General features: G+C 35.9%; 1 protein-coding gene across 1 annotated transcript in view; it reads right to left on the reverse strand.

Moving 5' to 3' along the window:
- LOC121327287 (protein patched homolog 1-like) overlaps positions 1-6,256 on the reverse strand; it is a 28,381-nt gene extending 22,125 nt beyond the window's left edge. Inside the window, exons 1-2 of the mRNA XM_041271229.1 lie at positions 5,742-6,256; positions 4,015-4,207 (exon numbers count right to left, since the gene is read on the reverse strand). Coding sequence (XP_041127163.1) covers positions 4,015-4,207; positions 5,742-5,888 — 340 coding nt within the window. The 5' untranslated portion in view covers positions 5,889-6,256. The remainder of the gene's footprint in view (positions 1-4,014; positions 4,208-5,741) is intronic.
- Positions 6,257-12,895: the final 6,639 nt, after the last annotated feature.

Genomic DNA, 12,895 nt, shown 5'->3' on the forward strand with positions numbered 1-12,895 from the left:
TAAAATCCAGGTTCGCTTTTGGGGTCACATGGCTCGTGATGGGCCCTAAAGACCCAACCAGCAAACATCATCACCATGGGCAAATTCTGATACATTTTGAAAAGACTCTCATCTGATCATTCCCTTACTTAAGTTGCAAGGTTTTCCTCACACAGATCAACATAAACAAAGTCATGATACTTTTACATTGACCTAATACCAACATCACACAGCATCAGCACAGTTCAAGCAAGAATATGCTGCTTGTGTCACCATAGCTCAGTCTGCCCAGTACAGGTTATGGAGTTCAGGACTGATCCCCATTGGCCAAGACTGTGAATGAACAGAAGACTCTAGTCCCATAATGCTGTCAATTCAACCCTGAACATTGCATTCATGAACAAAGTGTTTTTAAAAACAGAATTATTGGTGCTTTCAGGAGTGTGGTGGTGGTGGTGGTGGTGGTGGTGGGGGGGGGGGGGTAAACATTTTCTGCTGACCCAGGTTGACTCTGGCCTTGTTTATTCTTTCTATTCGTGAGGTCTGCGGCTCAGTAGTTACTGTTTATTTATGTAGCTGAGGCCCGGCGGCTTGCAATTCACCGATAATGCTTGATAGAGCTTTCTTTTTCTGGTTCCAGCACAAGACTGGGAGACTGTGTATTTTTTTTTGTGAATTATTGCATTTATCTTGCATTTTTATTTAGATAACCACTCTGAAAGCAAATAACTCAAAATTTCCTCGAAAGCCTTGCTTATTTGAGTACTCTGGACCCTTCAAATCACGCTGGCACTTGTGTTTTCTTTCTTTCTTTTTTTTTTTTTTTACTACATACAACTCTCTATAAACCATTTTGGGAGGTATCATAAACAGGGCATTCCACTGACTGTAATTTGTAATAGGATTTCACACACCCACATACACGCACATCCTTAACAGCAGCTTTACACTATTAATGTAGTCCTCTGCATTGAGCATAGTGAATGTGATTTAAACTGAAACTGACAAGATTGTTGTCAGACCTTAAAGACCTTGAAAAGCATTTTTCTTTTTTTGGTAGATGCATTAATTTAACAGCTGACATTGACCCAGCCGTTAGTTACATTGAAACTTACTGTAATTTGCAATATTAACCTTAGTAGGACCGTATCCATAAAACTACAGCTGCAGTACAGTCCCAACAAAGAATTCAAAAGTCAATACAGTGGCTACAGCAATGCTGACCATTCTGAACAAATCCAGGCCATCAGAAAAGATAAGCATGTGCATTGGTTTTTATTTGATATTATATATTTCTACATTCAACAGCTTGGAATGTGAAATGCTGAGCATTAGTACATTCTTTTGATTGGCATTTTGTAAAAATCCCTATTTTTTCATGGATCAGTTAGATTGAAGGAAGTACAGTATTTTCACACTGACATACAGTTCAGAAACATACTGTATAAGAACAAACCCAACATGCATTTAAATCTTCAAACTGCACTAGGGTAAAGCATTGGGTCCAGCTAATAAAATTCAGACACCTAATTTCAGAAAATGTTATTTAACATCACAATAACTGCTTTGTAACTGCAGTTATAAAGTAAAGTGCACTGTTATTATTCCCATATGCACCTTCAAGACACCTTAAAAACTCAAAGTTATTTGTAGTTTCAATAGTTTTTAGATTGAGCAAGAGTGAGTCTTACAAATCTCAAACAGGCTAGATCTAAAACGTGCACCTCACTGGATTGTCCTGTCCTGTCCGCCCCCCCACCCCCCCAACACCCAACACCCAACACCCCCTCCATTATTCCCTTTTCTTCCTGCTAACAATGCACTCAGGGCCCTATTATCTGTGCGCTCTGCCTTTTCACTCACATAGGCTGTGATTTCTCTTTCCCTTTTTCTTCTCTATCCCATCTATTTTTAGGCAGCACAGTTGCATTCACTTTCTTCAAGGGCATGTGAGGTGCAAGCCCAGACATCAACCCCAAAGGGGGAAAAAGTGGACAGCAGACCAGGGGAACCTCTTTAGCTGTACTATCAAACTATATTGGGAAAAACAACCCAATCAATCAATATGCTTTCCTACTCGTAAACACCTCAGTTCTGTTCAAAACTACTAGTCAGTTGAAGCAAGCAAATATATAAAATATAAACTACAAACGTTTTGGTGCCATATGTCCTCTTTAAAACTGCAGAAGTCACAGCTGCATTTTCAAGAACTGCTGTCCCACATCCTCACACACATGCAGAACTACTCCAAAAATCCAAATATAGCTTAGCATGCATATTGGTCGATTTCAACAAATGTAGCACAGTAAGATTTTAAAGTATGTTAAATGCTCGGGAAATTCTTTGCACTGACGTCAAAATAGGTGTTACAGTGCTGTTAAAAACTTCAGTTGAACAGACCACTTTACCGCAATTTCATTGCAGTTGTTTTTCCTTTGCATTATGTCCTTGTTATGTGTGTGTGTGTGCGTGTGAGACAGAGAGAGAGAGAGAGAGAGAGAGAGAGAGAGAGAGAGAGAACTAGCCTCTCCTTGTTATCAAACCACTTACTCTCCATTCAACTTAGAGCAGCTTTGTCAATGGGCTATTGGGGGAAACAACACAGACAGAAACTTTAGAAAGAGGCACAGCCTCTTAAAGGCACAGCATTCTCCTTTTTAAGCTATTGGGATTTCATTCTAAGGCAATCATTTGCCATATTACATTAAGCGCTGCCTTCAGCTTTGTTACAGTTAGTTTATCTTACCAGGCGATTTTAGGTTTACTTCCAGAAGCTTGAAACAGTGCAAACATTTTCAGATAAAAATCTACTGCGACTTGTAAAATATATTCTGTATTACTAAAAGATTATTCCATAGATGTTTTATATTACATTAAGTTTTAAGAAACCCACGTTTTTTATTTATGTATTTTTTAAATCCAAAAAGCTATTAGCCTATTCTACCTTTGTGTTCGAATCTACTATTCTGTACGTTTACAGTAAACTAAACTGGTTTCGCATTAAGGCAAATCGCAGCAAATTAAGGCATAGGAAGTGAAACAACTGGTTCATTAAACTTTAGGATAGATTACAGCTGCTGTATATAACTTTGCAGTTTTCAACAAAACCACTTAAAAATAGAAATAAAACTGACAGGAAAACACAAGAAACCTCTTATTTTACAGCTGCCGTGACTCCCTAAGTGTGTGTGAAACAGGTGGGTAAACTTTAGTAGTGGCAATCGCTATTTGGGGTGGGGGTGGTGGGGCTTTATTCTTGAATGGAATCCAAGTATAGTTTAAGACCACACAGGGAGCTTGGGGGGAGGGTCAGGGCCTGAAAGATGGCTATGCGATCACACAGCCCATCTGCTGCAGCAGAGCTAAAGCCTGGGGGGGCTTAGAAAGAATTCGAGAGTGTGAAGACCAAATAAAACCCCACCATCTTCGTACGACCCAAATGTGCTAAGAGAAAAACACACCCTAGTATTTGAGGAAGAAAAGCAACGTAGAAAACAAAAAACAAATACGGAACCTGAAACCTAAGTGCCAAAGAGAGAACGTTACAACTGGGAAAAAACAAAACAAACAAACAAACAAACAAAAAAAAAAAACAGTTAAATTCAGTCACCGCCGCAACGAGACACAACATAGCCTATCGCTGCTATATAGTATTATTCCAGTTTTGTTATTTATTTTGCAGTTTAAAAACAAAAAGCACTTCGCATAGTTCAAAACATAAACTTGATATTGTTTTCAAAGCAGTCGGTATATTGTAATAGCAAACACAAAGTACAAAGTAGCAATATGCCACTGCACATAAACATCGCAAGATTGCAAATAGACAAAGAAGCACAAAGTTATTTTCTAAACTTGTTAAGCACTGATATCGCAACGTGAATCCTATTCATTTACTCATGCGTGATAAATTGGTGACATTCCCCTTAAATAGACAGAATGCAATCAATTCTTCTAAGGGTACATGGTGCAGTTTGGCAACAGATAACGTCTCTTCTCTGAAAACCCAACAGTAGACTATGCGCTATTGTTACTCACCTTCCACCCAAAGTTGCTCGATATCTGTCTCAATTGCTGCAACCCGCAATCCGACCGCCAAAGCGCCGAATACAAGAAGTCCAATGAAGAGGACCTTTCCACAGTGCCGCTGGATCTGACAGCCCAGTGAGAAGAGCAGGGCCTGGAACCGCGCCCGAATCCACAGCGGGGCTTTTTGTCCAACAGCCTTGCCCTGCAATATAAAGGAACACACACACACACATACATACACATTACTAGGGGTTCAGAATGAACTCAGCCCATCTCTCAGGTATCAATATATTGACATTTATTTTCTGCAAATGAAGACGTAATCAACTTGGGAAGAACTTCGCTGATTGCTGGTATTACAGTAGCGTCTGCCCAGACATTATTGGCCAGCATACCATTTCAAGAAGTGTGTGCTTATTTTTAGGATTGTCTGTGCATTCTTAATTGGCCAAAGGTAACAATATATATAATTTATTTTACGGTGGAGGAGTAAACAGTCTTCGAAAAAGTGGCGAATAGGAAAGCTCTCTGAAGGTAATGTCATCGGTTTCAAAGGTTTCATTCCTATTCAATTCTAGTCTCCGTTCTCTGCCCACTCTACAAAATGCCCACACTATGATCTCAAAAAGAGTTGGGTGGCAAACAACAGCTCGAGAAATAGATGTTATTAACAATCAAATGTCATTATATCCCGTCAGTTTATTGGAAACATAAAATTGAGCCCTCGTGCGCTTCTAATGTCTTGCATCCATCCATATTCTTTAAGGCTCTGATCATCCGGAATGCATTTATCCGTGGTGTGTAAATCTTCTGTAAATGCTCTACGCTGTAGGCTACTAAGCAGGTATAAAAACAAACCCACAACTGCCAATTATACCCACTTCCCTTTGAAAAAATGCATAATCTCTATTTTGTCATGAATGCTTGTCTTCAGCTGTATGTTTCGCATTGGATTCACAACGACTCGTTTCTATTCAGGACTTTGTTAAACGCATAACACAGTCCTTTTAATACATGTAAAGTCTTTTTTTCTCTCTTATGTGTTATTGTATCTGTGCACGTTTCATTTGCATTTCTGTAATTAATTCTTCCCCTAATTCTGACACTTTTCCAAACGCACGAACAGTTCATTGATAGGTCTGTCAGATAAGACTTAATCAGTGAACTCCTCTCGGGGACCCACCGCATCTTCAAACAAGCATAACAACCTATAGATTCATTTCGCAAACCGAACATGTCATTTACAAAAGAACCACACACACACACACACACACACACATATATATATATACTATATATATATATATATATATATATATATATATATGAAAGCTTTCGGGTTCAGATTACCCACGTTCGACCCACACAGCAAATAGTTTTGTCTGAAATCAGAACACATAAATGAACATAGCTCTTTTCATTCAGCATGTGTCTTTAGCTCAATATTTGAAGGTAAAGCAATATAACACTTACTTTTCACAACATCCTTTAATGCACTTCTTAACAGTTTTAAAATGTACATCGCTACACGCTAGATTAAGTTGCAGGGACATTAGATAAAGACAAACGCATGGGTTCACAATGGCAAATACACTTCTTTAAATTAACATTTTTAAACATTTATACCTGAAAACATTTTACAGCTTACCTATACAAAATGTAAATTTTATAGGGCTACCATGTACAAAACTTTTGTTTAAATTTTTTAAGCATGTGTAAATAAACTCGATTTTCACCTTTGAAATCTGTTTTAGTGCGAAAGCAGCGTGGCAATAACTGGTTCTCCGGAGCAGATCTGAATTTGCAGGCAGGGCAGAACGCGTATAACTCGGGGGTAATTCTCCACAGATACTGGCACCTGGGATACTGGGATCCGAGGCCATAGTCCAAACAAGAAAACGGAGCACACAATAAAATGAGGAAGAAGAATCGCAGCGAAATTCAACAAAATCAGCAATAATCCAAGAAAAGGAAAAGGCGCATCCACGGGTTCAACGTTTGGAGAAAATCTTCTACTCTTTCCTTGAGCCAAAGTCTTGCAACTCCATCCCAACATTATGTGCCCAAATCCTTACAGATCCTTTGGTTTTCATTCGCCCAGATAGCTTGTAAAATATAGTTAAAAACCTGGGAAACACTAATGCAGACCTCTAGGTCTGCTTCTGATCCTGTTGCAGTAACATTTGAAGAAGGGAGCCCCTTTGCAAATCCTGAAAAGGGAGGTTTGATGGAAAAGTGCCCTGGTTCTCATTGGCCAAGGAAGAGGCAAATTACTTTGCAAACATCTCCTATTATTAGCTGCTAAGCAACAGCTCGCCAAAGTGGAGAGCGAGGGAGACCACCCAGGCAGAGCCTTCAAATCAGTTTGGGGGGGGGGGGGGGGGGGGTAGTGAGTGAGCGAGCGAGCGAGAGAGGGAGAGGAAAACTCTTTCAATAAAACCCCGCACATTGCAATCCTGCTCGGCTCATTTCCTGATAGTTCAGCTCGCTTTATAAAAAGCAATCTGACATACCATCTATAGCAATATAACAGATACAACCCCCTTTAAACTCAAAATCAGACACACAAAAGAGAAAGAGAGAAAGAAAGAAATCCGGAAAGGTTTTGGCATGCATTTGAAATGGGTTGGTTTTAGCGAGAAACAAAGTTTTCTTCTGTACAAGCTTTTCTGAAAGCATTTGAAGAAAGCAAGAGAAAGAGAGTTATTTTATTAGTTGCGTTAATTATACAGGTACCATTATTATTGTGCTACTTGTTAATATAGTTTATATATGTTTGTAGTGTTGTTCATGTCTTGTACGGTAAAATTTTTTGATTAAAACGTCGAACAGGCAGGGTTTTGTTTTTTTTTTACGTATCCAAAGGTGAGGATTTTGTGGGTCGACTTTTACCAGTAAATTAACAGGGGGTTAAATAGACCCCGATACCCCATTTGATGGGATTGTTTACATTTTGCAATTATTGAAGTCTAGTTGTCATAGAGAACATACACCTATGCAACCTAACGCTTGGCTTTTTTTTACGTTTTGCTGTACAGTACTAATTCAGTTCCCACTGGTCCCCATGTGTCAGGATATGACATTGGACAGATCGCCCAAGGCCGCAGATTCAGGAAACTAAAAAAGTCCCCTTTCAGTGAGCCTATAGTTTTTCAGTTTAGAATGTGTACAACATTTCTGAATTTATTGTGTGTAATACAGTACTTAAAACAAACTTTATCAGCAGTTTTTTAGAGTTGTTTTTCAATCTAGGTAGCATTTTTAATAACTGGTTTTAATTACTCCTATGACTGATTAATTTGTTATGCAAATAATGCTGTATGTCCCTTTTGCAAGTGTGGTTTACTCTCAGGAGGGTGCAATGTTTGGTTGGCAGATGCTTCTTTATCAGACCTAGCATACCTTAAACACCTAGCACACTTGTCACCCATGGTGGCCCTACACCCACTCATCCATCTATCTATCCATCTATCCATCCATATACATACTCACGTGTATACCGAATCTAACAGACATTTAATGAAGTTTCCTGGATGTTTTCAGGGCTTAATACCTGTCCAGGTGTGAAGCTAAATTAAAGGAATATGAGCCTATTTCTACAGTATCTCTGTTCTTGATCTCCCTCACCTGCAAAAATGAGGTTGAAGCCAGGGGCTGTTTTCAGGACCACACTGTGTCATCCTGGACATGATCTATAACTCACTCACAGTCAGGCTGATTTATTTCTTCTGTACAAGTAGCTGTAACCATTCTGCACCTGAAAGCCAAACGTCACCAGAGGGCACCCAATTAATAATAATAATAATAATAATAATAATAAGAAACAGGTAATAAGGCAGGCTCTTTTTTAACCCATTCCGTTCCGTTTTGAGAAAAAATTGGGTAAAACACCCTGAGTCTTCGAAGACCTACTCACATCTCACTGCACACTATAGTACACGTTTGAGATATACTCTTTGATACCCGGTTTAAGTAATTTGTTTTGATGACGGTGCTTAATATATTATCCATAATAATAATAATAATAATAATAATAATAATAATAATAATAATAATAATAATAATAGTGTAGGAGTGTGAATACACTGTATATCTGCCTTGAAAATCGAAGCTGCAATTGCAGCAGTTGGCCATGTGGCAGCATTGTGTGCTTCATTAAAATATACTTCATTTACAACATCTGTTCACTGGTACCACTGTATGCTATGTTAATGTAACAAAAGAGGTTAATGTTGAACTGAAACTTATATCACCCATCATATGAACTGTTTTGTAAAAACTATTGTATTACATATGCCTATTCTTAGCAGCTTCTTTTTTTTAAAGAATGTCATAATAATTGTGGTTAGTATTTTGGGGTGTACAGTAATATAATTATCTGGGTACAATGGAAGATTTTACAAATGCCAAGAAATTTGTTTTACAACCTTGTTATTTTCCTCTATTAACATAATAGCACCAAATGGAATTGTTCGTCTTGGAAGATTTCAAAAGTGTTCCTAGAACTTTTTTGGAATATCAAAAAGATCTTTTAGTGTATTACTATAAATTACCAATATTTTTTTTGTTGATTTGTTGAGACTTCATGTTATATGATTTAATAAGCATTCACAGGTATCACTCATTAATAATTAAATTGAAAATGTACAGTATAACGCCTGTTCTGAGTATTACATTATTTTCAATTAGAAGTGCAAATTTAATTGTAACAGTAATGAGTTACATCTGGATCTGGACATACAGTTCAGTACCTCTGATTGTGTTGGTAGCTTTTTACCAGTCACTGTGTTGAACATCTCCCACAGGTAAACCTGTCTTTTGAGAAGTGACCCCTATTTAGGTTTGACTTAAACTGTGTGCATGTTATTAGCATTTAGTTTTAATGGCATGAGGTGGAATAATGCCACTGACTGACGTGTCTAAATCCTTAATTGCAAACTTGTCCAGTGGGTGGAGCAGTCTTTATTCTAACCTGCCATCTACTGTTAGATCTGTTTTCTGCACCCTCTACACTCTGCATGGATTGTGTTCTTCTTTTCCATTATTTTTTTCTTGACAGCAGTACTCTAGCTAACTCTGGTAGAGTCAAAGCATTCTTTTTACTCAGATTTTTTTTTCATTTATACTTGAGTTTTGAGTCATATTCTTTGTTGTTCTTAATACTCTTGTTGCAGTAATATATTACAGATTGTTTCAAAACTAGAAATCCAGAATGTTAGGTTACTCTAGTTCATTTATTTATTTTAATCAAGTTTGTCTTTACTTTAGAATAGTGGTCAGTTACACATAATTTTTGAACATACATCATAGGTTAAACTGTCTTTTCAAATGATTAATTAATAATAATAATAATAATAATAATAAATAATAATAATAATAATAATAATAATAATAGTGGCTAATATCAGTCGTTCGTTTCTAGCAAAGGTTACCCAATCCAATGGGAATCACTAAAACTTAGTGATAAAGAAATCTCAAGGATATGTTAATTTGAGTTCTAATACAATAAAACCGAATGAAAATAATTTATGGTAATACTTTTTTATTAAATAACATTTATATAACGTATAATATAATAAACAAAAAAAAAAATATATATATATATATATATATATATATATATATATATATATATATATATATAGATATATATATATATATATATATAAGTGTGAAATATTTTGAAAGAATATGTAAGAAAATATTTTTTGAGCATATTTTATATAGATGATAATATATTGTTCAAAAGTACTGCAACACATATATTTTAATATGTACTTAAAATATCCTGCATTGAATATACCAGGGGAAAATATCTGAGAACTATACTGTCTGACGTATTTCATGGAGTATATTTTCTATTGATGGTCATACATATTTTAAATGTATTTCACCTAATATATTTTAATATGTACTTAAAATATCCTGTATTGAATATATTGGAACAATACATAAGGAAATATAGTTTGTGATATATTTAATGCAGAATATTGTACATTGATGCCGATGTATATTTTTGATGTTGTTTCCTGAATATATTTTGATACTTAACACATCATGCATTGATTGTATCTGAAATCCTAGTCTAAGTTTTAAAAACAAAATACAGATATATTTGAAACATTTTAAAGCATTGAACATTAGTACAGTACACATCATATATTGCAAATATATATTTTTTAATACTGTGAGGAACAAATTCTGAGAGTGCTAAGCTTACAGATTTCTTTAAACAACAAAGAGGAGAGGTAGATGGGATGCAAACATAGCTATATCTGTGTGACAAATTTACCTGAATACATTTTCTTTCAAGAGGAGAAATTGCTATTGTTCTGCCTTGAAATTATTTTCTAACAGGAACACACCTTAACTGTCCAGACTATTTGGCCAATAGTTATATAAATAATATATATATATAAATATAGATGCAAATCAACAGCAAATGCAAATGCAGGGTGCCACTAGTAAGTCTTTGGGATGTAGTCAACTTCTCAACTCGGAAGCCCCAGTGCAGTAGCCAGAACGCATAATAAGTACAAAAATATCCTCCAAAGTATTACATCACAATTACCTTTCTCATATTAGTATCACACTGATGTATTCTGAATACATTTTACACTAAGATAATATAGATAGCCATGGTAAATATTCTATTTCACATAATTTTGTATTACAAATAGTATTACCGTATTTTTTATGTGTTATGTATAAACCATTACACGCTTTTATACAGTCGAGTCAAGTAATAATACTGTTGCCGTTGTATAAACGCATGCAAGATGTGTGGAGAAGCGCACCTGCTAACCCGCTAAAAACTCAATTTGTTTAATTTAACGAAGAAAAAGGCAGATGGAAATTGGAGCTAATGTGGAATGTGAAGAATTGCCTTGTGTGGTAGACAGGGCCCCCTTTAAGCCTAACAAACTGAGGGAGGTCTTGGCTGAGGTCTGTAGGCCTTGAGTAAATAAACTGAGGCGATGACCATGCGCTGTCCAGATAGCTGCCATCACACAGCTCTTAACATGAACTCCCACAGCCCCAACCAATACGTGTGGGCAAAAGTAGCTCAACCATCGCTCAACTTCGGCAAAAACAGGTGGGGTTTATTTTTTTAGAAAGCAGTAAAAATTAAGGCCAACGTAGCACAAATATAAGTTTAAGACATTCAAATAATTTAAAACGACTAGGCTAAATTAATCTTCATTTAAAAGGCATAGGAAAGGAGCTCACTTATGGGCATGATATTATTTCACAAGTAGAAAACACACTGCAAGAAATCATTACACATTTTTATATATCTTTGTGCTGTTTTATTTTTTATTTATACTATTTATACTACACTATACTATGTCAGATTATTTCCTGACAGGTTAGTATAATACTGATAATTTGAATTTTAAAAAGTAGGGTAGTACACATTTTACACTTTAGGGTCATTAAACAGTTGTCTAAAAACTGAAATAACACCCCTTACAGCTGAACGGGTTAAAAAGAAAAAAACTAGAACTCCCAGAAAACCCTGCTATATAATATCAATCTTTATTTTCATATAGCGCCTTTCACAGTGGACCACCATCACAAAGCTCTTTACAAGGTAAGAGACTAGGGTGTGTGACCTATGCATCAGTTGCAGAGTCACTTACAACAACGTCTCACCCGAAAGACGGAGCACAAGGAGGTTAAGTGACTTGCTCAAGGTCACTCAATGAATCAGTGGCTGAGCTGGGATTTGAACCTGTGAAAATTACCCCCCCCCCCCTCCCCTCCCGTGTAATCAATTCTGTTAATATCAGAAAATGTAAACTGGATAGTGCGAGATGTTTAAATATGTATTTTTTATTTTATTTTTATTGCAAAATCCTTACCAGATTAGTTATTTTTATTTAACACATGCCATGGATTATTATTATTTTTTGTATAATACACTTTCTGTCAGAAAACCACCTCGATACCATAATCTGAAAAAAATATTGCTACGGTTCTCTGAAGTGACATAAAAAAAGAAAAATTAAAAAAAATAACACGAAGGAAGTTTAATTTCAATGGACGTCAGACATTCTGTTATCACATTAAAAAATGAGACAGAGAAAGTTGCCCTTCTGACTAACAGTGAGGTTTTGTTCAGTGAATGATGTTTACAAAGCTTAAAATATTCTTAACCCCCAAACTGCCTTGTTACACAATAGCTTGTGTATACATGTAGGCATTGTCAGTGTCCGACAGCCCTAGATGGCAACCTGCCACCCACTGCCAGCGATAGGATTAATTATGATAATGTATTTCTTTTCCCCTTTGTCACTATAATCAATGGTTCCTCTAAAGATTTTTCAGGCTCTTTCCTTGTTCCCTTTTAAGGTATGTATTGTTGGACGTGGGGTAGCAGGTGGCAATCTCAAATCAGTACTTTTGTCTTCAGGGAGCCTTTATGAGTAAGAACAGTTTTGATGTTGCTTTTTTTTTTTTTTTTTTTTTAAACTAAACTTGTTTAACACATCTTGAAAGCTTAATCATAATAATTACAAATATTTTGTATGGATGCCACCTAAACTCAGGTATGTTACTGAGCATCTCATTTTGGGCACATTTATATGTAAACACTTAAAACTGTACATAGTGTACAAGAATATGTCCTGCAGACATCAAATAAATAGTATACATTCAAATATATAATTAGTTAAACATGTTAAATTTAAAACAAAGACCAATATATAGAGTCTTTAAAAAAATAAAAAATAAAAAAATTAACCATATAAAATACAGAACTTAGATCTTATAAAATTACACTGCTATTTATTATTATTATTATTTTAGTAATTTGTACTTACTGCAAAAAAATTGCATTGGAGCAAAGGATCAGTAAATCTGTCCCAGAAATGATAAAGGCTCTTAA

This window comes from Polyodon spathula, chromosome 14 (assembly GCF_017654505.1).
Source record: "Polyodon spathula isolate WHYD16114869_AA chromosome 14, ASM1765450v1, whole genome shotgun sequence".
NCBI classification, from domain to species: Eukaryota; Metazoa; Chordata; class Actinopteri; order Acipenseriformes; family Polyodontidae; genus Polyodon; species Polyodon spathula.